General features: G+C 35.8%; 4 protein-coding genes and 1 pseudogene across 8 annotated transcripts in view; 1 reads left to right on the forward strand and 4 right to left on the reverse strand.

Moving 5' to 3' along the window:
- Window positions 1–8,852, forward strand: part of LOC7490480 (probable serine/threonine-protein kinase PIX13) — a 62,595-nt gene extending 53,743 nt beyond the window's left edge. The window contains exons 1-7 of one of the 5 annotated variants that reach the window (XM_052448908.1): window positions 5,700–5,844; window positions 6,018–6,332; window positions 6,676–7,028; window positions 7,457–7,598; window positions 7,739–7,878; window positions 8,018–8,141; window positions 8,304–8,852. In XM_052448908.1, coding sequence (XP_052304868.1) covers window positions 6,726–7,028; window positions 7,457–7,598; window positions 7,739–7,878; window positions 8,018–8,141; window positions 8,304–8,614 — 1,020 coding nt within the window. In that variant the 5' untranslated portion in view covers window positions 5,700–5,844; window positions 6,018–6,332; window positions 6,676–6,725 and the 3' untranslated portion in view covers window positions 8,615–8,852. Of the gene's footprint in view, window positions 1–5,600; window positions 5,845–6,017; window positions 6,333–6,675; window positions 7,029–7,456; window positions 7,599–7,738; window positions 7,879–8,017; window positions 8,142–8,303 lie in introns of those variants that run through there. The other 4 variants (XM_052448910.1, XM_052448909.1, XM_052448906.1 and 1 more) reach the window with 4 other exon arrangements.
- A 58-nt stretch (window positions 8,853–8,910) lies between these two features.
- Window positions 8,911–12,704, reverse strand: LOC18107826 (putative disease resistance protein At1g50180). The gene is made up of 2 exons (XM_024590426.2): window positions 11,251–12,704; window positions 8,911–10,838 (listed from the first exon to the last, which is right to left on the reverse strand). The coding sequence occupies exons 1-2, from the start codon at window positions 12,281–12,283 to the stop codon at window positions 9,094–9,096; spliced, it is 2,778 nt and encodes a 925-aa protein (XP_024446194.1). The 5' UTR covers window positions 12,284–12,704; the 3' UTR covers window positions 8,911–9,093.
- A 642-nt stretch (window positions 12,705–13,346) lies between these two features.
- LOC18107828 (probable serine/threonine-protein kinase PIX13) lies at window positions 13,347–15,988 on the reverse strand. Its single transcript, XM_006372115.3, has 6 exons — window positions 15,774–15,988; window positions 15,284–15,681; window positions 14,589–14,724; window positions 14,330–14,469; window positions 14,083–14,206; window positions 13,347–14,001 (listed from the first exon to the last, which is right to left on the reverse strand). The coding sequence occupies exons 1-6, from the start codon at window positions 15,856–15,858 to the stop codon at window positions 13,673–13,675; spliced, it is 1,212 nt and encodes a 403-aa protein (XP_006372177.1). The 5' UTR covers window positions 15,859–15,988; the 3' UTR covers window positions 13,347–13,672.
- Window positions 15,989–16,841: 853 nt separating this feature from the next.
- On the reverse strand, window positions 16,842–19,774 carry LOC18107829 (probable serine/threonine-protein kinase PIX13; annotated as a pseudogene).
- Window positions 19,775–20,294: 520 nt separating this feature from the next.
- LOC7484048 (probable serine/threonine-protein kinase PIX13) lies at window positions 20,295–23,968 on the reverse strand. The gene is made up of 6 exons (XM_024590429.2): window positions 23,707–23,968; window positions 22,782–23,167; window positions 22,160–22,295; window positions 21,912–22,051; window positions 21,049–21,169; window positions 20,295–20,902 (listed from the first exon to the last, which is right to left on the reverse strand). The coding sequence occupies exons 1-6, from the start codon at window positions 23,795–23,797 to the stop codon at window positions 20,580–20,582; spliced, it is 1,197 nt and encodes a 398-aa protein (XP_024446197.1). The 5' UTR covers window positions 23,798–23,968; the 3' UTR covers window positions 20,295–20,579.
- Window positions 23,969–24,651: the final 683 nt, after the last annotated feature.

The following is a 24,651-nucleotide window of genomic DNA, read 5'->3' on the forward strand; positions in this document are numbered from 1 at the left end:
CTAGGTGGTTAGTAGTTAGTAGCTGGTGGTGTCTGATAAACCAAGGTAGTTAGTTTCTCGTACCTACAAGAAACCTCTTTTAATGGATGTGGGAACTATTAGATACTTAAGTCCATAATTTAACATAAAGAGAAAGTGTAATGATACTTTAGAGAAGGCTCTGAAAATTTTTATACTAAAAGTGTTAAGAATAAAGAGACTGTGAACCTCGAGTTAGAGTAGGCTCTGAAAATATTTTATGTTGAAAGTGTTAAGAATAAAGAGATTATGAGCCTTGAGTTAGAAGGATTCATAATATATTTATAGCTCATAAGTATTGTCTTTTTTTATGGAGAAAATGGGCTAAAGTGTAATTTCATCCCTATGATATTTTGAGATGTATTCTACTTAAAATAATATGTATTGAAACAGTATAAAATACTGAGAGACCCACATGGAGTCCTGAAATTTTTCTAAAGGAGTGTTGGGCTCGAGCAAGATGCCTGAGCCCAATAGAGATGAAAAATAGGTTCAGTCGCCCTATTTGGACCAAGCATGTTGAACTCGGGCATGGTAGCTCGAGCCTACAAGGATGCTTGGGTGCACACCCAGCACTAGCTAGGCATGTCATGCCTAACCTCCTAGACATGTTATACCCATGTTGGACGTGTGCCTAAATGGTGGGCTTGAGCTTCCATGCCCAAGCCTAGGTGTACGCTCAGCATAGGGTCAAGCTACCATGCCTAAGCCCATATACCTTGATAGAAATTGGGCTTGAGCATGGTAGCCCGAGCTCATTGGATGTTTTTGGATTTTTTTAGGAGGTTTTTTATACCCATTAAATTTGAATCTATCACAAGCCAATCCAGATTTCATCATTGTCCATAAAGAGATGGTCAACGAGAGTCATGCCATAAGTCAAGCATGTATATATAATTGATTTATTGGATAATCTATTACTACACTAGATTGATTCATAATCTAAAAACTCAAATCTTTAAATGGGTCAGGTCTAAAGTTATATATCTGACAACTATGTAAAATAGCATCTAATTGAAAAAGGCATATGTGGAACTTTGCAGTCATCCTTACATTCTTGATGTTCAAGTCTAGTTTTGAACTAATTATGTGACCTATATTTTGCTGTGGGTCAAATATTTTTATTTTTCATTAAAAAATTATATATATAAGTTTTTTCAACATATTTTTATAATAGTTAAAAAATTTAAGTGCAAATAAAAAATTTTATATATATATATAATCAAATAAACCAAGAACTATGAACGCTAATAGATAAATAAATAATCATTAACGAAACCTAAAAATAAAACTTGAAAAATTAAGAAATAGATGTAGATCAAGATATTTAATTTCGCAAGACGAGACATTTATCCGATCATGTTTACTAAATTCTATTTATTAAAATATTTTTTTTATTCAATTAAATGATAATAGAAATAGACAAATATATTAAATTGATTGAATAAAATTAAAAAAATATTATGTAAGGCTACACATATTAGAAATATTATTTAAAAATAATTTTTTTTATTTTCAAAAATATAGTTCATACAAAAGATAAAAAAAAATATCATAGATGAATCAGAAAATCCTTTTCAAAAATTAAACGCCAAAGTAAAATATCATCATCATTTAAAAGAGGTTATCTAAACAAAATAAAAGAAAGAAGGGGATATCAATATAGTATAAATAATTTCTTAAAAATAATATATAAAAAGAAGCATTAATCTGTTTGAGAATTATATCTATTTTTTTACGAACTTTAAAGGTAAAAATACACCTAATATAAACTTCTCTCATCAAAAGGAATAATTTGACCCAAATATTATCCATTTTGGTGGTCTAAATCAGTGTCAACGATATATTTCTTTTTCTATAGCCGAAATTCGACAACCTCTCTCTTTTTCTCTCATCTCTCAACCACGAATCAAAAAATAACAAAAATAAATTTTTATACCAAAATTAAATTGAAAAATATTGAGGAACTGAAATTGTATAATTTACGTGATTTTTTAAGTTTGAGGACTAAAGTGAATTTTTTATTTTGGTCCATTATCTTTCAATCACGTCCCTTCACAAGAATTCAAAATCAAATAGTCTTTAATTAAGACTAAATTGCCCCCAAAAAAATTGAGAATCAAATTAAAAAAATATAAAATTTTGTACAATTCATCCACACTAACATATAAAAAGATGAATAGTAAATCTATTAACAGTGAAAAACCACATCTTTTAAATTATAGGTAATTCTTTAGGCATCAAAGCCAATTTATCTTACTTACTCTTATTCACTAACAAATTGGACTTCCTTCGACCTTCCTCAGCCCATCATCCAAATCCAAACACCACATCAGTCTTCTTGCTGCCGAATTGATATGTGCATGGTCTTCTGCTGGTCAAGTAGCTAAATGTATCAACTGGAAATGATGGGCCTACGTGGCCCATTTTGTTATGGGCTTAGGGCGAGCCGTTTCGATGGTACTACATTTTTCCCCAAACAACCGACTGATGGACATGACAAGAAATAATTGAAACTAGTTACATACCCCGCGCGATGCCGCGGGTCAATTTTTTTTGTATTTCATAAAAAGCTAAGATCTAAAAGTATTAGGTTTTTTTGCAAAGTTATACCCAAGAGTCTTAAGTTTAGTTGCAACGCTTAATCCAATAGTAATATTTATAATATTAATAATAACATTAAACTTGCATGGCCTAAATTTAAGTGGGTTTGACTGCAATACCAGACCCAATAGCATTGGACGTAGGTCTAGCTGCAAGGTCGTGTCATAAATGTGTGATGATTAAATAGATTAGTTAAAAAGAAAAAAATAAAGAAAAAAAACCAACAGGAAAATAAAAACTAATGAAGAAAAAGAAAAAAAATATGAATTAACTGGGTTAACCCTTCAAACCAGGTTAACCCGTCATACCTTGAATTCGTATCGTGAAAGTTTGATAATTAAAAAGGAAAAAAAACAAACTAATGGGTTAACCCAGAATTAAGTGGCCTAACTCGTCAAACCAGGTTAACCTGTCAAACCCGAAATCCGTGTCATGAAAGTTTAATAACTAAATAGAAAAAAAATTAACATTAACAATTTAAATTAAACAAAAAAATTAATTAGAAAGAAAAAAAACAAAAGGATGAGCCTTTTTACTGTGGACTGTACTGTGCAATCCACAGTCAAATGCATAAAAACAACAAAAAGAAACTAAAGGCATCGGCCGAGAACTACTTAGAAAAAAATTTAATATTAATAAACTAAATTAATTAAATAAAATTAATTAAAAAGAAAAAATAAAAGAAAAAAACCTTTAAGAAGAAAAAAAAACTAAATAGAAAGAAATTTAACATTAACAAACTAAACTAAACGAAAAAAAAATAATTAAAAAGAAAAAAAAGCAAAAAAAAAAAATTTCAGGTTAACTCGTCAAACCAGGTTAACCCGTTAAACCCGGGATCCGTGTCATGAATGTCTGGTAACTAAATAAAAAAAAAAGTGAACATTAACAAACTAAACTAAAAAAAAAAATTTTAAAAAATCCGGGTTAACTCGTCAAACCATATTAACCCGTTAAACCTAGGATCCGTGTCATGAAAGTCTGATAACTAAATAAAAAAAATTTAACATTAAAAAACTAAATTAATAAAAAAAAAATTATGAAAATAAAAAACAAAAAAAAAATTGACGGGTCAACCCAGAATTAACTGGGTTCACCCGTGAAACCAGGTTAACTCGTGAAACTCGAGATATGTGTCATGAAAGTCTGATAACTAAATAAAAAGAAATTTAACATTAACAAAATAAAATAAATGAAAAAAAATTAATTAAAAAGAAAAAAAGCAAAATAAATATATTTCTGGGTTAACTTGTCAAATCAGGTTAACCCGTTAAATCCGGAAAACGTGTCATGAAAGTCTGATAACTAAATAAAAAAAATTAACATTAATAAACTAAATTAAACAAAAATATTTTGTTAGAAGAAAAAAAATAAAGAAAGAAGCAAAAAAAAAATCCCGAAAAGCATAAAAAAACAGCTAAAAAAAATAAGACAACTTAAAAAAAAAAACCAAAAACGGATCAGTGTTTTACTGTGGACTGCACTGTGCAGTCCACAGTAAAACACTGATCCGTTTTAGTATATGTTACAATTAATTAAAAAGAAAAAAAAAATTCGGGTTAACTCGTCAAATCAGGTTAACCCGTCAAACTCGGGATCCGTGTTATGAAAATTTGATAACTAAATAAAAAAATTAACATTAACAATTTGATAACTAAATAAAAAAATTAACATTAACAAACTAAATTAAACAAAAAAAAATTCATTAAAAGAAAAATACACAAAGAAAAAAGCAAAAAAAAAAAACCCATAAAGGCATAGAAAACCAAAAAAACAAAAAAAAACAGAAAAAAGGTAAAAAATAAAAAAAAAACGAAAAAAAAGGGAAAAAAAAACAAAAAAAAAAAGAGGAGAGGACTGCTCAGCGTTTCACTGTGGACTTGCACAGTGAAACACTGAGCAGTTTTAGTTTTTTCTTAATTCCGCGCCACAATGCCTCTTTTCTGCTTTAGGGGGCACAAAAACCTGACCAGCAGTTCGACGCACCATGTTATTAGATATAGCTTTACTTCAAGGGTTAACCTGATGTCCCATTAATTAAAATCTAGTTTGGATACTATTTTATATCGAATCAAAGTTGATCCTATTAAATTTAATTATTAAATAGACATATTTATATTATTAAATTCAGCTCGATTTAATAAGTCAGTATACTAAACCATCAATTAAAATCTGGTTTGGGTAGTGTTTTATATCAAATCGGGTTAGAAGTTGACTTGATTAAATTTGATCGATTTAGCAGATCAAACCGCAATCCAATTGACCGAATTAAAACCCAGGTACAACCCTATTTGACTTTAAAAGAAATCTAAAACCATGTGTTTTTTACTTTTTTAAAAAATCTTGAAACCATGTTGTTTTAAATTGATCCGGTAAATCTAGATTGACTTGTCCAACCTAAAACTGGAATCTTGACCGAGTCATAAACCCTGGATTTTATAACCATGCCTCCCGGGCCTAGAACGTGTCAAGTTTGGGAGGTTTGACAAATGTGGATGTTACAGAGTAGATTCTGAAAGAATTGATTGTTTTTTAATGAAATATTGTGCACAATCACATCATGTACCGTCATAAAGCAGCAAATTATCAGCACAGGCCCTACCTGACACTTAATCTCCAGTGAACTTTTCTAAAGGAAAGATGTTGGCTTTGCATGGACATGCAGTAACATCCATTCTGAAGCCAAGTAATTAGTCACCTGAATGGATTAAGCTTTGATAGGATTTCCATTTCCCAGAAAGAACAGACTTTTACTTGATGGATAGAATTCTGAGTAGCAGTAATTGCTCTGATCTCTCCCCTTTCTTCTTTCCACCAGAAAATCATCCAGACGCCACTGCAGACTCTGCAGCTTTGTGATGACCAGTTCACCATCCTCTTCAGTGTTAATGACGTTGTTTGGAATAAAACAAAACATAAACAAAAGCTTTTGTCGATGTCATCTGTTACACATCTCTATCAGATATGAATAAAAAATGGAGAGCCGTGGAGGAGAAATCTCGTCGGTATTTCCATAAATAAAGACCTTAAAAGTCAATTAAAAAGCCTACCCTCATCATTGATTCAAGAAAGATAGAGTTCTTTTGATGGGGATTCTCTGTTGTTGCAGTTCTGGTCAATCAAATCCAGCCCTAGATACTGGCCCTGCTCCTGTTGTACTAGCCCCAGTATCAATCCCTGACCCAGACATAGCTCCTACCTCTTCTGGACATCTCTTTGAAGGTTGGTTTTCAACTATATCATTTTCCTTTCATTTTCATTCCATACTTGGTGATCTTGTTGAAAAACTCATTGCAAGCCTGTATCTTTCTTCTAACAGGTTGAAATTATGCTCTATTTTCACTTCCACATTCTTTTGATAGTTTAGAGTCCCTTTGACTTATATACTTTTGCAGGATTTGAGTTGTTCTTTAACTTTTGACTAGAAAAAGGAAGTCATAATTAACTTTTGACGAAGAAAAAAAGAGGTCATAATCATGTCCAAGCACTCTTATTTTCTCAGTTTTTCGCTTGACTGAGGATATCATTAATCAAAGCCAGGCAACTAAGCAGGGAGCTCGATCCTGCTACAAAGCCAATACAAGAAACAGAACATCTAAAAGCAACAAGAAACTCTTCAACTGCTACAAACTAACAGCAAGAAATACATGCCAACTGAAATTCCACAACTAAATAGGTCAGAATATCTGGGGTCCTTTCGGCTTCCGAGCGTAAGAATTTGAACTTGAAGCTTCATGAATCCTGTCATTTCTCTCCTTCCAAACAAAATATATATCCACATTAAGCCAGTCTAAGAATGCTTGAAGGGAAGGACTTTTTCTGCAAATACTGCTAGGCAAATTCAAATTCCGCATTCCAGTCAGCTACTCTTCTATTGATGTTGCTCGATTGCAGGATAGTACTCCATATTTTCTCCACTCAAGGGCATGAAAAAATAAATGATCCCGCATCTCATTTCTAATTTCTGATGCTAGAAGATATTTCTGAACAGTTGAAATTGTGGTAATTTCATTATGTTCAAGGCCTTAATTTTCCCAACTTGCATTTACTCAGGTGAAATATCCTTTCTGGTTAGCGATGTCACCGTCAACAACTGGTTCTCTATGGTAACCATGACTTTTACAAGAAGGAGGTCCGCTGCTTTGGGAAAAAATGCTCCTGAGGACATTGAACTGCCAGCCCTTCCAGATGAGACACCAGAGTCAAAGTTGAGAGTTTTCACGTTTGAACAATTGAAGACAGCAGCCTTCGATTTTAGAAGTGATATGTTACTGGGAAAAGGAGGTTTCGGCAGTGTCTACAAGGGTTTGCTCAAAGAAAAGTTATTTAAAGGATATACCAGGAAACGGCGGATTGCTGTCAAGAAATTGGATTCTGACAGCAAGCAAGGTCTTCGACAGTGGCAGGTAATTTCCTATTTATGATTGCTGGCAGTTTTCTCTAAGTTCATTTTATTTGTTGTCATTGAGGCGTGCTGGTGCAGGGGCCTTCTTGAGTGTCTTCAAAGGTATTGGAAAAGCATTGAAATGTCGCTGAACCGGATGTTCCAAAACGATGTTTCCATGGCTTTTTCAATGCCACTAGTACAATTTATCTTTCATAGTTGATCTTTTAGGGCATCAATCTTCTGTCAGCCGAACATGAAAGTTTAATTTGTTTCAAATTGTGAGGTTAGGTTAGATATATACGTCTCGTCTGAAATGAAATTTTTCTTTCTGTTCATTATACTCCTCCGCGGATGAAATCAAAATTGTTTCCTTATCTTCAGAGTCTCAGTTTTATTGTTGAGTAATTATTTAACTGTTGCATATTTGGTTGTCATTTATTGATACAGACAGAGGTCGGTTTCTTAGCAAGGGTTTCTCATCCAAACATTGTAAAGCTGCTAGGATACTGTCAGGAAAATGCAAATAAAGAGTTGCTTATTGTCTATCAATTCATGGAGAAAGGCAGTTTAAATTACCATTTGTTTGGAAGTAAGAACACTCCTCTGCAGCATTAAAGTAAAGTTGTATTGAACAAAATGCACAAGCTTTTCGCCAATGAAATAATTTCATAGATCATAAAACCTCAGTTGATCTCTTACCACTGATGTTTTTTTTTTTAACTTGTGCAGAGCGCTCTGATCGGCTTCTTCCTTGGGAAACAAGGTTAAAGATTATAACAGGAATGGCTCGAGCCCTATCTTATTTGCATACAATGGAAAGGCCAATAATTTTCAGAGATTTCAAGACCTCGAATATATTGCTTGATGAGGTAAAGTTCTTTAGGAATTGAGTAGCATTGAGCAAAACAAATCATTCTTTTATTATTATTTTTTTGAAAAATGAAATATTGTTTCCCATAAGAAAACTATATCCTTAATTCCATCTAACATCGGAGTTTCTGAATGCAGACCTATACTCCGAAACTATCAGATTTTGGCTTGGCAAAATGGGGCCCCAATGATGGTAGTTCACATGTAACAGGAAATGTTATGGGCACATATGGCTATGTTGGTCCTGAATATAAGAATGGAGGTAATTTCTGCTACTTTCTAAACTTGGATGCCTCAATGTTTGATTTGTTGATGGTGTACTTGGCTTGGTTTTAGTTTGTTATGATTATGGATTACTTGAAATCGCGATATAGACCTATTTTATACTTTGTCCTGACAATTGTGATGTTATGGGGATGATTAGGGAAGTTGTATGTAAAGAGTGATGTGTACAGTTATGGAGTAGTATTGATGGAGATGCTGACAGGCTTACGGGCAATTGACAAAAATCGGCCGCCAGGGCAACAGGACCTGCGGGAATGGGCTTTACCGTTTCTTTCAGATAGATCAAGGTTGAGACATATAATGGATCCCAGACTGCAGGGTAAATATGGGACCAAACAAGCTTCAGAAATAGCTGTACTTGCTGTTAGATGTGTTAAAGCAAATCCCACATTCCGGCCATCTATGAAAGAAGTTGCTGAGACATTGGATAGATTGAAGCTCCAGAAGTAGCACTACCATGCCGGCTATTGATACAAGAAGCAGCTGATACAATAGATTGAACTTCGATTGCGGTTTATATAAACATGTTACAGAAGTCAATTGATAAACACTTTGATCATTTCTGGTCCTGCAAGATTTTGCTTGTGATCTGTTTCACTTCCCCGATGAGAAGAAGTGGTCTTTGGTGTGTAAATAATGTAAAAAGATAATTAAGACGTCCTTAATATACAGCTTTGGCAACACATAATATTATCTTCTTTGACAATTTATAATCGAAAACCTGAAATAATTCAGCCTTATAAATCTGGTGTTAACTAAATCTGAATCACTCAAATAAAAATGGGAAGAAATGTAAAGTAGTCTGTTTCAAAGGGAGCCTTATTACAGAAAGAACAAAGAAAGATTCAGATAATCTCCAATAATCTTCTCAAAAATCAGTAACAGATGACAGTTACTGCTGAAATGAAACATAATTAACAGTTTATACTTTAGTAATCACAATACCGAAACGCAATGGAGGGCACATGTTGAACTTTGTAGTAATCCTCTCCTCCATGCTCAAGCCTAGTTCTGAATGCTTTAAGCATTGACCGGATCTCCATTTCACGGAGACTGGTAATGAATCTTAGCCCTTCTGGGACAGTCTTCAAGGACGTGCAATTTGAAATCTCTAAATGGAAAAGATTAGCCATTGCTCCTTCAACAACCTCCCACTCTTCTAGGTTTGGCAAGTCATAAAGGAACAGAGACTTTAGTTGAGGAAAACCTTTGTCCAAGCAAACCATTTTGTTCCCAAGAAACGAATCCATTTGTAAGCGAAGAATTCTCAAGTTCGGCAGCTTCTCCAGTGTTGGCATTGGGTCTTCTGTAAGTTTAGATCCCAGCAGGTTCAATTTGGCTAGGTTTGCAGAGAATTGCTGACAATCTGGTAGCTTCTCTATCTGCCCTTCTATATGCAGCTTATAAAGATTAGGGCATCCTTGTATAACTTGAACGACTGTTGAATCTTCGTTACTAACAAAAGACAGTGATTGCAGGCGGTAAAATCTTGCACGAGGGGATCTGAAGATTGCCCCGAACTTTGGATCATCTATCACTAGTTTCTTAAGATGATTCAATCTTACCAGATCAGTTATCTCACATTTCTCTGCAGGAAAGTTCACTAGTGTCTGCAAGTTGACCAGATTAGCTAATTGCCATTTATAAGAATATTCACCGCAGGATTCAGGAAGATACAGGTGTCGTAATCGATGCAACCTCCATACTACGTTAGGTATTTGTACAGTTGAATTCCATGTCAACAAGTCTAGAGTTTGCAAGTACCTCAAGTTGCCTATTGTAGATGGCAACTCATCTATATCAGTATCTCTCAAGCTCAAGAATCTCAAGTGGATTAGCTTTCCAATCTCTTTCGGCAATTTTCCACCATGACTCTGAATACCCTCAAGATCCAAGACTCTTAGTAATTTGAAGTTCTTGAATACAGATTTTAACGATCCCCAGTTCTCTACATGGCATGCTTTTTCATGGAAATACAAAAGAGACCTGAGATGGGAATTTCTTTTGTATCCTGAGGGGATAAATTTATGAAGATCTCCTTCCAAAACAACTGCTAGCCTGCGAAGTCTACCAATTGACCTTGCTTCCCTCACCATAGACCAAGGAAAGGAATCTGCCGGGTGATCACTTGCAAGCGACTGATTGAAAACCTCAAGAAAATTTTCCTGCTTTGCTTTAGATACGCATAGATCTCTCATAAGATCATGCATGCGGCAAGTTCTAATCCTTCCAGTTGTGCCCCTCTCTACCACCTGAACCATACACCTCTCTACCAACTCGCCCAAATAACGCTGAGCCACATCCTCCATAGTTTCTTCCTCCACTCCATTGTACACACTAGATACAAAACCCTCAGCAACCCACATTCGTAACATTTTCTTTGTTTGTATCTCACAATCTTCTGGGAAATGAGCCAGGTGAAGAAAGCATGGTTTCAACTGATATGGCAATTCATGGTAGCTTAAGGCTAGCACCTCAGCTACTCCTAAGAGTTGTTCATCGCCTTTGCCTCTCCTCAAGTGGGAAATGATATTTTTTCGAACCACGTCCCACTCAAAAGTAGTCTTCTTAGTCGCCAACAGTCCTCCAAGCACAATGATCGCCAATGGTAGACCTGTACACCTTCCGACCATTTCCCTTCCCAACCTCTCTATTTCTGCTCTGATTCTAACGTCTGCAAAAAGAAAAATATAAATTTTAGAGCAATGAATGTTCAAAAACACTGGTGCCGATGATAGTGGCAACAGTCTCTTCGCTTAAATACCTCTGCAAACCTATGTTACCATTGAACGATTTAGAAATTCAGAATCCCACCTTCCCAATTAAAGAACCACTTTAAGAGGTAGAAAAACATATGCACTTATCAAGCAAAATAAGTTGAACCAAGTTGAATTTCGGCCTACTGAAATCTGGCGATTTTGCCATGTTCAACCTTGAACTTCATTTGACAATATCCTTCCTCACATCTACTCATAGAGATAAACCCAACTAAGGTTTTCTCTCTTCCTTCATATGCTCTGTTTCTAGACAAACAAACACTAAGAAATTATCTGAAAGTGGGGTAGTTCTGGTTGCAAAAACATTACCTGGATAATTATTGTCAACACATGCCTTCTTTTTTAACAATTCCCAGCTCTCGTCATCATTCAACTGGGGTGGAACATGCAGGAAACATGTTGGGTCAGGATGCAAAGCCACATCCATCTTGCGAGTAGTTAGCAATATTTTACTGCCTGCAGTTTTCCAGTATGGAAAAGCAGGACACAGATTATTCCATGTTGGTATGGTCCAAATATCATCAAGAATCACCAAACATTTCTTCTCTAGTTGGACTTGATAAAGCCTCTTCACCAACTCTTCATCCCTCAAATTGGCAATCTCCTCCCTTTGTTCTTTAGATGGATTGGTGAGCTTAAACAAGATTCCCTCCCAAACCTCCCTCACTTGGCATTGTTGAGACACATAAGCCCAAGCAAAAGCATCAAAATGATGTCTAACCTTACTGTTATGATATACCTTCTTGGCAAGAGTTGTCTTCCCTATTCCACCCATTCCACAGATGGACACAATCCCATTACTGTTTACCAATTGCTCTGCCAAAACTTTCACATCTTCCTCCAACCCAACTATATCCTCCTCAACAATATGTGAGTAAGACCTCCTTAACTGCTGCTGTTGCCTCCCTAATCCGGGGCTCCAATCATCATTTCTTTGTATTATCCCATATGTTTGCAAGCTATTGGTGAGGCTAGAAATTCTATTCTTAATAATTTGAATCTCATTTCCAACATTATGAAGCTCTATAGTTTCTTTAGCAAGAGTGGCATACCTCTTCATAACATTTACCATACCTGATCTCCTCCTTAAAGCTACTTTGAGTGCAAACTCTTCAATAATATCTTCAGCATCATAAGCAGTTTCTCTGATTTCTGAGACCCAATTTTTAACACTCTCTTCTTCATCTTGTCTTCTGTCTGCATCTCTCAGGAAAGATTGCATCCTCTGCAGTTCAACTTGCATGCCATAAACCTCCTCATTCACTCCATCCAAGAAAACTGCTTCTTGAATAAGCAAGTCTCCAAGCCTTTGCACTACAGTTGACACTGCAGACTCAGCCATGCTATGTCTCAAGACACTCCTTACTCCCACCTTAATCAAAACAAACAAAAAAGAACAGAAGCTTTTGCTTTGGGTTTGAGTTTAACAAGAAAAAAAGAGAGACCCCGAAAAATACCAGTTGATCTGCTACAAAATTACTATCTTGTACTGGCAGTTCTTGAAAATGAGAAATTGGGTGTGGGCTGCCTAGCAACTCCACAATAGTTTTCTGCAAGCACTTCCAGAAAGTCTTCTCCTTGAAAAGTCCAGGAGATATCCCATAATCATGACCCACAAACCGCGTTGTAGTCCCCAGTTAATTCGTTGAAAGTGGATTGTTTGTGCTAGGAAACAAAACAAAATATTAAAAGATGAAATTAATTAAACAAAAAAATCTCAACAAGTAAGAACCAAACTGAGCAGACAATATTATAACTGTTCGCCTCTTTCTTAATTGGATGAGGGTTAAATTTTGCCAAAATTTATATAGCAAGTTGATGCCCGGAAAATCTTTAAAATATGAGCTAAATTATTTTTTTCCTTTTCTTTTAAGATTTTATATTGTTTTTCCTAGTTGACTTTCTACTTTGTTTGTAAATCTACAAGGAAGCAAGCGACAATTTATTTATTTCTTTATGATTGTTGCTTTCTTGTATTATTTTCATCCACCTTACAGAATAAAAGAAAATATTTAAACGGGGGAGAATCTTCCATTTCAACTCCTAGCAATAAAATAAACTTCTTTCCCTACCTTTCACAGATTACATCATCACAGGTTGGTGGGAGTTCTACTCTTAAAAAACAAACATTCTAAGGATTTTTTTTTCTGAAAGAGAATATAATAATATCACTTGAACTATAAATCATTAAGAAAGTTTTAAAGATTGGCTAAGCACCCAAAGGGCATATTTTTCCACAAACACAAGGTTATTTAGCCACTTGTAGGCTATTCAACAAGGGATGGAACAAGATATTTTCTTTGTTATGCAGCTTGATTTCTTGAATATTTTTCAGGGAACTTGTCAGTCATAGCTGAAAAATTATCAAGCCTCTACACTAGATTTCTCAAGTACTCAAATGTCAATAAGAGGAAGATTTCCATGCATAGATTTTCCTTTAATGAAAGGAGAAATAATTGATGCTAAAATAGTTGTACAATTTAGTAAGAGATAATTTAGTGTAATTGAATGCAAGTCATCTTTGTCACAAAATTACAGAACTAATATCAATTAGTCCTATCATCCCACGGGAAGCTATTGACGCAGGCGGAAACAATACATCAATCTTGTTACGGTTTTTTCATGTTGATCATATTTGGTAGAATTTTGTGTTGTTTATTCTTGTTATCTTTTTTATGTTGTTTTCATCTACAGGAGGTGTTTGGTGAGGAATTGGCAAGCACAATGAAGTTTAGGATCTGATACTCTTGTATTTGCGCACTTCAACGTGTTCCAATGTCTCAGCAATTTCTTTCATGGATGGCCGGATTTTGGGCTCCACCTTAAGACATCTGATAGCAAGCCGAGCAACTAGTGATGCTTCTTTGAGAGGATATTTCCCTTTCAACCGTGTGTCCATTATGCTTTTCAACTTTCTTTTGCTTGACAGAAATGGTATTACCCAGGACACCAGAAATTGTTGCTCATTCGGACGTCTCCTGTCGATTGCTCGCAAGCCTGTTAGCATCTCGACCAAAACAACTCCAAAACTGTACACATCACTCTTCGCATAACGATGTCCTAATCAATCAGAAAGACATTAATGTCAGCCTACAGTTACATGAACTCTGCACTATGGATTCATTAGGAAGAAGAAATTACCTGTGGCATACACCTCAGGAGCAGCATAACCATATGTGCCCATTAAATGAGTTTCAGCCTGTGATTCATCAGCCGAGGGAACCAACGCCGCCAAGCCAAAGTCTGCTATCCTTGCATTATAGAACTGGAAGAAAACCAAAGCATAGAAGGAATGTGAATATTTATCCTTTAACATAAATCTTTGTCATGTGAGCTTAAAAAGAATACCTTAAGAGGTGACATAATCAAGTTATTATGAGAAGTTTACCTCATCAAGAAGTATGTTTGAGGACTTCAAATCTCTATGATTTACCGATACTTCAGGACTGTGCATGTAAGTCAGGCCTTGAGCAACTCCTATAACAATCTTAAATCTTATGTCCCAAGTAAGTGGCTGGACTGAGCCCTCTGCACAGGAAGAAACAAGTGTCCTGAGAACATCGTATAAGCAAGAGGACAAATGCTTGTGCATTTGGGTTCAGTTTTAAACTTCCGAAGATGACAAGATAATGATTGTTAGCTCTTACTTCCAAACAAATGGTAATTGAGGCTTCCATTGGGAAGGTACTCATAGACAAGGAGAAATTGTTTATTCTCGTAGCAATACCCCAACAGCTTTACAAGATTAGGATGAGAAAGTCTTCCCAAAACATTCACCTCTGCCTGCACCACATGTGAGCAACCAGTAAGAGCACAAGCAAAATATCAAAACTATGTTACAAGAATCAAAATGTAACCAGCAGCAAAGAATGCAGCCAGTTCCTACGCTACTCTTCACTGGGTTATCGTTAAATGCACTCGGGATATGCTGCTGGGTCTGTGAGCCCATTTCTTAAAATTGTTTGTGCCATCTACATTTTCTTGCCATTTCTTGATGCTATCTTTTGTATGGCATGATGATGCAAGTGGTTCTGAGTAGTCAATTGCGTATCATTCATAACTGGGCTACGCGGTTAGTTTTGCTCGGATATTTATAAACCTAAGAAGAGGTCGGCCTAAAAAAAAGTTCGTAACTTTTAATCCATTTGTTGGATATGCTCAAGGTTGGCCAGAGTTTCAAAGGCCTAATTTTATAAGAGGGTTGGCTACTTGTAACTAGCCAAGGTCCTGAGTGCCTCCAAATCAAACCAAATAAGCTGAAGAACTAAAAAATTTCAAGATTACATAGATTAACCACATAATGAAGTACATTACATTGTAAAGACAATCCAAAAGCACATACCTGCCACTGCTGAAATCCTTGCCTACTTGCAGTACCCAACTTCTTGACAGCAATGGCTGACTTCTTTATCCCCATTGATGGCACCATCTCCTTTTGCCAACCCTTGTATACTTTGCCAAAACCTCCCCTGCCCACCACCATATCTCTTCCAAAATTATTAGTTGCAGCTATCAATTGTGCATATGAGAAAACTTTCAAGTTTGCCACGGCAATGTTACTGATTCCACCATTTTCAAAATCCTCATCACTACCGGCATCTAAATATCGGCTATCCTCATGAGTTCCATTATTCTTGCCCCAAATACGAGTAAAACTCCCACTTACTTGAGACACCCATGCTGTAATGTTGCTGCTTCCAACACTCAGCCAGCTGTTATCACCAACAGAAAAGGTATCACCTGACACAAAGGCAGGAACTTTAAGCCAGAAACTGCTGGTTTTGAAATTGACCATTAAGATATAACATGACAGACTGAAAGTTTTTGCTTACCTGCACTGAGATTATCTATGTTACTTGGTACTATGGGAAGTGAGTTTGGCTTCTGATCAGGTGAAGAGCTCCAGCAAATCCCCATCACACAGTCCTAAATGCTTCTCTTTCTTTTTGCAGTGTGGAACCAATGGTGATTGTTAAGCATAGATTTTGACTGAGACATTAATAGAGGAATTTTGGACTTTTCTAATGATGTTGACTTTAAGGGAATTGCTGTGCGTGAGAACTGAAAGTTTTTCAAACATTGCAGCATTCGGGCACTTTTGAACACTATTAATCCTGTTGGAAATTTCCTGGAAGGATCACTTTTTGTAGTCCACAGGTCTACGATTTTTTTAAAAAAAAAAACTCTTGAAACAACATTATTTCGATTTAAAAAAATCAGGATTTTTCAGTAACCCGTTCAGGCTAAGTCACATGTCTACTACGAATCATCAGGTTAACCATCAAATTGAGTCTTATAACACTAGTTCAAACCCCTGCACATAGCTGTTAGACTCAAACCTGACTCACAAAAAGGCATGAGTCACTTGATTGAAAAAAAAAATGATGTTATTTCTTCTTTTTTTAAAATATCCTCACTTGACCTGGACTAGGTATAATTGAATCAAACAAGTTATACTCAATCAAGTTTTAGCAAATCAATATATTTTTTAATTTAAATTGAAATTTAACTCTTGAATTTCTTAAATCAACTCGTCAGTCATGTCTTAAATCAACTCGTTTTCCAAGCTTAATATAATTTAATAATTATATTGTCAGCCGGCTAGGTTGGCACAAGAAAATTTTGCAGCTAACATACTTGTACAAACACGGTTTACCAAACTCAAAATTGAGTAAGAAGTTTACAGGAACTGAACTCTATCTTTTCTTGTTTTTCTTTGTTTGTGAAGGTGACTTTAGTCATTGTTGATGTGTGTGTGAAATCATTAGTTTTCAAAGATAGCGGCACTCAGGTTCCTTGCAGCTTCACTGTTGCTTTTTGAAATTTCTGAGAAAGGATCTTGGTCGCCCTCCTGCCTGCCTAAAAGAACACTACTACTAGAAAGGAAGAAGCAAGGTAAAGGAATTGAAAACGCCTGTTTTGAAGCCACTCAGAGCACAATAATTGAACGTTCATCACCTTTGAGTGTTCCTTGAAGCACATATTTCATCATTAGAGCATGGTGACTTTAGGTCACTCCAATATTACACCATTGTTTTAATTCCTATTTGCGATTGAGATTAGAACACAATTGCATAACTTGTCGCATAGATGTGAATCTAGTTCAGAGTTTGTGGTTAGACAATAAGGGCATCGATGGACACGAGTTCCCTGGCATCAGAATTATCTTGCTTAGACGGACAGCTGATATGGTTGGACTTGAGCATCCTGTTTTCAAAGAGAAGTTTGATTTGGAATCAAGCCAGCAGGACGATGCTTATGCTAAGGTAGCTTTAAGTTGATGGGCTACAATCTGTTCCGATGTCTCAGCGATTTCTTTCATGGATGGCCGGAACTGGGGTTCAAGTTGAAGACACCTAATAGCAAGCTGGGCTATTAGTGAAGCTTCTTTGATGGGATATTTCCCCTCTAACCGAGTGTCCATTGTTTTTTTTTTCAGCTTTCTTTTGTTTGATAGAAATGGAATAACCCAGTTCACCACTATATCTTGCCCATTTGGACGTTTTGTATCAATCGCCCGTGAACCTGTTAGCATCTCAACCAGAACAACTCCAAAACTATAGACATCACTCTTTGCGTAAAATCTTCCTAATCAATCAGCAACATAATAATGTCAGTTTGCATATCACACGGACTATGAACTGAAAAAGACGTTGAGAACAAGAAATATTACCTGCACTCATGATCTCAGGAGCAGCATAACCATTCGTGCCCATCACGAGTTTCGACACGTGAATCATAAGGTGAAAGAACTGACACCAAGCCAAAATCTGATATTTTTGCATTATAGAACTGGAGTAAAACCAAAACATAGAAGTAACATCAGTATTATGGATCCTCTGACAATTTTCTGAAAGAGAAATTAACTTTTTGGTCACATATCTCAACTAGGCTCCCTGCTCTTCGATGTGAGTGGAAGACCGGATGTTGAACCCAGTTCTTTAAAATTTTCATAGGTAGCAATTCACAGATAAACTGAATTATACCTTATCAAGCTAATAGGATAGGGAGCCACCTAAGAACCGAGCTACTATGAAAGAAGAGCTACCATGTTGAGTCAGCCGGAGCTTCTGTGTAGCCCACACACCAAGGCGATGTTGTCGGAGGCCGTAACGTAAATCGCTTTCTGTTAGTTGGAGATAGCGTGATGCGCCCAGATCCTTGCTGCTACGTACGTTGAGCTTTTCGGATTTATCCAATTGAACCCACAATCAAAGGAGGACCACATGGGGCTCCACAAACAGAAAGTATCAGCATTAAGAAACTTCTTGGGGTTAGATCTCTGTGAATTACCAACACCTCTGAAGAGTGCAAGTAAGCCAGCTGCCATTCCCACAGCAACCTTTAACCTTATGTCCCATGGAAGAGGCCGAATTGAGCGCTCTGCACCGGAAGAAACATATGTACAAAGACTAAAACCAATTCTTATTGCAACAAACAAAATTATTGATGCGCGAAAATTCTCAAGCATTTGGATGCCATGTTAAACTTTCAAACAGATAATAATTCAATGAGTTGCAATCTTATAGTTCCAGATAGACGGTAAATAAGGATTGTTAGCTCTTACTTCCAAATAGATGGTAATTTAAGCTACCATTTTGCATGAACTCGTAGACAAGGGGAACCTCTTTCTCACGACAGTATCCCAACAGCTTAACAAGGTTAGGATGGGAAAGCTTTCCCAGAATATTCACCTCTGCCTGCACCAGGATGTGGACAACCCATTAAGCATGTAATTCTTACAAAACAACTTAATATTAAATAAAATCACAACCAAGATTTAAGAAACTGTTAAAATAGAACACTTCTTTCTGTCTGGTGTGTGTGTTATATATAGAGAGAGAAAGCTCAGATTCTATAGGTCAAGAATATCAAGAAATCTAAATTATTCTACCACGATCAAAATATAAGAAGGCTGGATGAACCAAGTAGCTAGATGATCCTTGCTTCGTCGACCCTTTCCTTCTGATGTGGATAAAGTATGAATTTCTCCCCTTCAATGAGTTCGTATAAGTTTGGCCAATTGTCAATTTTTCTAAGCTACCAACATCAACCATCTTTCTTAAAACCCTCTCCTTGTTGCACCTTATTATGCCTTTAAAATTAAGAACAGAAGAGCTAACAACAACATCTCCACAAGCTACCAATAATTTCACCTCATATCACCAAACAATGAATAAAGTATGCCTAAGAACTGAAAAACTCAGGATTACAAAATAATTGTTGTATAATGGATTAGTGCAATACTTTTCAAAGACAATTCAAAATCAAATTTCCGCCACTGCTTACCTCCTTGCCAGCTACCTGCACTCGATTTCTTGATAACAATGACTGACTTCTTTATCCCTATTAATGGTATTTTCTTCTTTTGCCAACCCTCGTGTACAAAGCTGAAAACTCCCCTAGCCACCATCATGTCCCTTCTAAGATTATTAGTGGCAGCGTCTAATTGTGCGTATGAGAAAACTCTCAGGTTTGTGCCAGCAATATTAACATCTCCTTTTAAAAAATCCTTACCGTAGTTTGCATCTGAGCACTCGGTTTTCTCAGTGGCATTATTCTTACCCCAGATACTTGTAAAATTGCCACTTACTTGAGATGCTATGTTGTAACATAAGTACTTGCAACAGTGAGCCAGCTGTTGGCACTGACAAAAGATGCATCACCTGCTTCAGAGACAAGAACTTCAAGCTAAAAACTGCAGAATTCGGTGCTGAAAATGAGGAAATATTTTTTTAAGAAAAAAGGATTATTTTTTTATACCTGCACTGATATCAATAAAGCTTGGTACAGGGTCTGACTTTGGCTTGTCAGGTTGAGAGCAAATACCCATCAAATAGCTTTATGTGCTTCTGTCTTTAAAGGAAATTTTATTGCAGAGACTAGGCCTACGTAGAACACAAACAACGAAATCTATTGGTGCTGCAGATCCTACTAGTTTGTGCACTGTCTCGGATAACATGATTAGTCTGCTCTGCACAGACTCTTCAAAGAGGGTTCGGCACAACCTTCAATGCTCCTGTTTATGATTTTCGAGCAAGGATCATAAAGGAAAAGAAGATTTGCTTTTTTCAGGTTTCATTGCAACTTCACTGCTTCCATGAACGGGGAACACTGTCAGCTGCTTAGATCAAGACTAGAGTCAATGGGAAAAGATAAGGAGTTTTTCCCACCAAGTCATGTGACTGAAAATCCACAGCATGTAAGATCATGTGATCCACAAGTGCAATGAGATTTGTACATTTGCATCACTGACAACCAATGTGGTTAGCGTTCCTCTTATCAGAATACAATGTCACCCTAATTATTCCAATTTACTTGAATTCTGGGATATTCATCTGTGGTACAGAGGGTTACTAGAAAACAGCACAGCATTAGTACAGGCAGAGTCTGTTGTCTACCAACTTACAAGAAAAGGTGATAACAAAGTTGAGTAAATCACCACTAATCCCTTTTTCAAATAAAGCATAAACAGGCTTCCAATAATTACAGATTATTTCCTAAAAATAGTCGAATCAATACAAGTTCAGCAGTGCAACGACAGAAATAACTGTATGCCATTGCTAAGGAAAATTGAATTAATGAAGAAGAATACTAAAACACTACAAACCATTGTGATAACCAGAATGAATTTTAGGCTATCCCAATCTCATATGGATGGCATCAATCTGTTCAAGTGTCTCAGCAATTTCTGTCATTGATGGCCGGAAGCGGGACTCCTGTTGAAGACATTTAATAGCAAGGTGAGCTATTTGGGAAGCCTCTTTAGGAGGATATTTACCTTCCAACCGGGAGTCCATTATTTTTTTCAACTTTCTTCTGTTTGTCAGATAAGGTTTAACCCAGTCAACAAGTATCTGTTTCCCACTTGGACGTTTCATGTCGATTGCACGTAAACCAGTTAGCATCTCAACAACAACAACTCCAAACCCGTATACATCACTCTTCACATGCAAATGTCCTAACCAACCAGCAGACCAGTTAGAGCATGAAATTAAGGTCATGACATAAGTTTTTAAATCAGTTGTAATCAAAGAGGTTGAAAACAAACTTAAACAACCAACACCAATGTCAGAGAAATTCAATTTCAGAAGGAATAATAAGTACCTGTTGCAAGATATTCCGGATCAATGTAACCCATCGTGCCTGCAATTCTTGTACTGACATGTGAATCAATCAAGGGACCCCAAAATGACAAGCCAAAGTCTGATAGCTTCGCGTTATAGAACTAAAATAAAAGGAGAATTTGGAAGCAAATAAGTCCTCTTGAATAATAAAACAAACACGTTCGGAAAGATAACACTTTTTTTGCATTCTCCAATAACTATTTTTTATGAACTGGAAATAACTCATGGCAGGAGGAAAAGGAATGTTCAGATGGGTACAAGACTCTACATAAAAATTATCATACCACAATGGCAAGAAATTGGTCCAATCAATGGTGGAGTCATGAAATAGCATCCATAATTTGTTAGAAAATTATATAAATTATATCTTGGAGTCTCACTTAATAGCTTAAATTTTTAGGCAAGATAGTTATTTGATATAGTATCAAAGCCTTGTTGATCAAGCGGTCACGAGTTCAAATTTCACCATCCTCATTCTATTTGATAAAAATTAAACACAAGGTAGAATGGATCTATGCAAGTTTCAAACCCAAAAGGTTTTCACTTGAGGAGGTGTGTTATAAAGTAATATAAAACTATTCTTGAGACCTCATCTAATAACTTAATCTTTTTGATGAAGTGGTTCTTTAACATGATATCAGAACCTTTTTGACCAAGAAGTCACGAGTTTAAATCTCACTACCCCCATTCTATTTGATAAAAATTAAACACAAAATAATATAGGCCTATATAAATCATATCTTGAAATCTCACCTACTAGTTTAAATTTTTAGGTTAAGATAGTTCTTTGACATAATTTCTATATTTCTGAGTTACAATCTACAAGCTTCATAGAAAACTTGCCTCATCCAGCAGTATATTTGAGGACTTGAAATCTCGGTAAATTATTGGTTTTTCCAATGTGTGCAAGTAAGCCAGACCACGAGCAGTATCTATAGCAATCTTGAGCCTAATGTCCCATGAAAGTGGTGGAACTGAGCGCTCTTAAAACATGGAAAACATGTAGAGAATTAAGGAAATGAATATTTAGATGCAGAAGTGTAGGTTCTGCAAAATGCTAAAATTTACAAGCAGTCATAAATGTCTCTTACTTCCAAAGAGATGGTAATTTAAGCTTCCCTTTTTCATGAATTCATAGACAAGGATGCGCTCTCTACTTTCCGAACAATATCCCAATAGCTTTACTAGGTTTGGGTGAGAATGTGTTCCTAAGAAATACACCTCAGCCTGCACCAACACATGGACAAATGATTAAGCAAACAACTTATACTGCTTAAAACAAAGAACTAGCTCCCGAAAGAGCACATGCATTTGGGTTAGTGAGGGAAAGACAGAAGGGGAATGAGAGAGCCAGAGAGAAATAGAAAATGGTCACAATTCCAAAGGTATGATATCAATAACTCAGAACTCCCTTAACCACCTCAATAGATAACTTCAATTAATGTACGAAATCACAAATACCATGGATTTTCTGTTCACTTGTGAAGATGTCAGACAGAATTTTTAGAAATATAACTTGAGTTAGTCCCAAGTCATTTTACACATTCACATGGGATAAATATTAAAATGAGCTATAAACTATCATTCCTCTTCCAAAAGACATCTTGGAAGGTTCAGCAAAGAAAGAATATAATGGAGCCTATCTTTAAGCACAACATAGAACAGTATGACTGTATGACAGAGAGTAAATACAAAATTTGGAAATCCACATACCTTCCACTCTTTTAATCCTTGCATGCTGAAAGAATCCAATTTCTTGATAGCAACGGCCGTCTTCTTTATACCCCTTGGAGGCAACTTCTCCTTAAGCCAACCCTTATAGACATCGCCAAAACCTCCTTTTCCCAACACCATATCAGATCTAAAATTATATGTTGCAGACCTCAGTTGCGCCAATGTGAATACTGTCACGCTTGAGTTGGTAGCATTTTGCCCGTTTGCTAAAGTCCCATCACCACTTCCAGTTGCATCTGAGAATTGGCTGCTCTCAGGGACATTTTTACCCCAAATAGTTGTGAAGCTGCTACTTGGATGAGACATCCATGTTGTAATGCTAGTGCTTGCTATTGAGAACCAGCCGTTTCCAAAGTCATCGCTACCTACAAAACATGTACGACCATTGCATAAGCATGCAAAACTCAAATAATCAGAAAATGAAGTCACAAACAGAAATTGGAACCAATATTTTCCAAAAAATAAAAAAATCTGCGCCCAACTAATGGATTTTTTTTTAATAACTAGTATTTTATCCCATTAGAAATATTGTTAATTCCATTAGATTCAGTGAATATATCGTGCGATTACAGTTAGCAACGCATTGAAGAGTCGAAAACACAATGAGCAACCTTGTAAACGTTGCTAAAGGCAAAAGGATGCCATCTTATCATTGCTTCAAGGATTGGAGAGACAATTAGCAACGCCAAAAAGCATTGACATCAATAAAAGGGTAGAGGGGCACCAACAAAAACGACTCAATCACAGCCACAAACATGTAATGAGCAGAGGACATGTAGTAAAAAATATCCAACCAAGTCGAATGACAGAAGTGTAAGAGCAAAACCAAAACAAAACCAATTTGAAACATCCAATGAATAGTAGAATTAATGTAAAGAGATGTTGAAAATGATTGTGGTGGTACCTGCACTGACATGGTCGGCGGTGCTTGGTGTTGGGTCTTGATCTTGTGTTGTAGCTGGCTTGTGAGCTGAACAGCTACAGCAAATCCCCATTAATTAACAGCTGCTGTAATCTGTGTTTCACTCTTCCCTTCTTGTCGTAATGACCATTGATATTTCCTGCAGTTCATGAAAGAGAGGGAGAGGAACAGAAAGTGACCATGCCAAGCGAACAGACATCTTTTTTGACGTTGACTTTGAAAATGGAAGTAGAGCTTGAATATCATTAGGTGGCAGTGCTTCTAACTTACTACTAAAATATATAAAGGTTGATAGTATATTACAGTATTTCATCCTTCTAGTTTTTATGTTTTCTCAATATGGTCCTTTGAGTATTTTATTAATAAGTTTTTAGTTGTATTTTAATGGATTAAGAGTCTATTTGTTTTTACGTTTCAAAAGCGTTTTTAAAAAATTTTAAATTTTTATTTTTTTCTTTACTTAAAATTAATTTTTTTTGGTATTTTAAAATCATTTTGATATCAAAAATAAATTTTTAAAAATTAAAAAAATATTATTTCGATACATTTCCAAGTAAAACGCACTTTGAAAAACAATCGGTACCATAATATCTAATAAGCGAATAATTTTAAGTTAATTAAAAAAATTAGTAAGCTAAGAAATGGATTTTCATATATTTCTCAATATATTTAATTCCTTGTTTATTTTCATTTATATAATGGTTTACTTGTTGAGCATGCTAAAAAATTAAATAGTCCGAAGTGGGACTAGTGTTATTAACCCAAGCTAGTCCAATTAATACAAGACTTAACTCAAGTTGAGTTTCATATCAAACTGAGTAAATATTAACTCAATCAAATCTAGTTAGCATAGTAAGTCAAACTACAACCCAATTAACTCACTCAAAATCTCAATAATATCGATTTGATTTTTTTTAATCTAAAATG

The sequence above is a fragment of the Populus trichocarpa genome, chromosome 18, assembly GCF_000002775.5.
Source record: "Populus trichocarpa isolate Nisqually-1 chromosome 18, P.trichocarpa_v4.1, whole genome shotgun sequence".
Classification (NCBI taxonomy): Eukaryota; Viridiplantae; Streptophyta; class Magnoliopsida; order Malpighiales; family Salicaceae; genus Populus; species Populus trichocarpa.

Bases quoted from the DNA above. Each gene is read 5' to 3' on its own strand.
- LOC7484048 (XM_024590429.2), bottom strand. From the start codon at position 23,797: ATGGGGATTTGCTGTAGCTGTTCAGCTCACAAGCCAGCTACAACACAA. The intron at 21,170-21,911 runs GCAAGTTTTCTA...CTTTTATTTTAG, and splicing joins CAAATATACTGCTGGATGAG to TTCTATAACGCGAAGCTATC. The intron at 20,903-21,048 runs GTACTTATTATT...CTGGTTGGTTAG, and splicing joins TCCGGAATATCTTGCAACAG to GACATTTGCATGTGAAGAGT.
- LOC18107828 (XM_006372115.3), bottom strand. From the start codon at position 15,858: ATGGGGATTTGCTGGAGCTCTTCACCTGATCAGAAGCCAAACTCACTT. The intron at 14,470-14,588 runs GTAAGAGCTAAC...CTTCCTGTGCAG, and splicing joins CAATTACCATTTGTTTGGAA to AGGGCTCAGTCCAGCCACTT. The intron at 14,207-14,329 runs GTAAACTTCTCA...GTTTTCTTCCAG, and splicing joins CAAACATACTTCTTGATGAG to TTCTATAATGCAAGGATAGC.
- LOC18107826 (XM_024590426.2), bottom strand. From the start codon at position 12,283: ATGGCTGAGTCTGCAGTGTCAACTGTAGTGCAAAGGCTTGGAGACTTG. The intron at 10,839-11,250 runs GTAATGTTTTTG...TTCTTTTTGCAG, and splicing joins TGTTGACAATAATTATCCAG to ACGTTAGAATCAGAGCAGAA.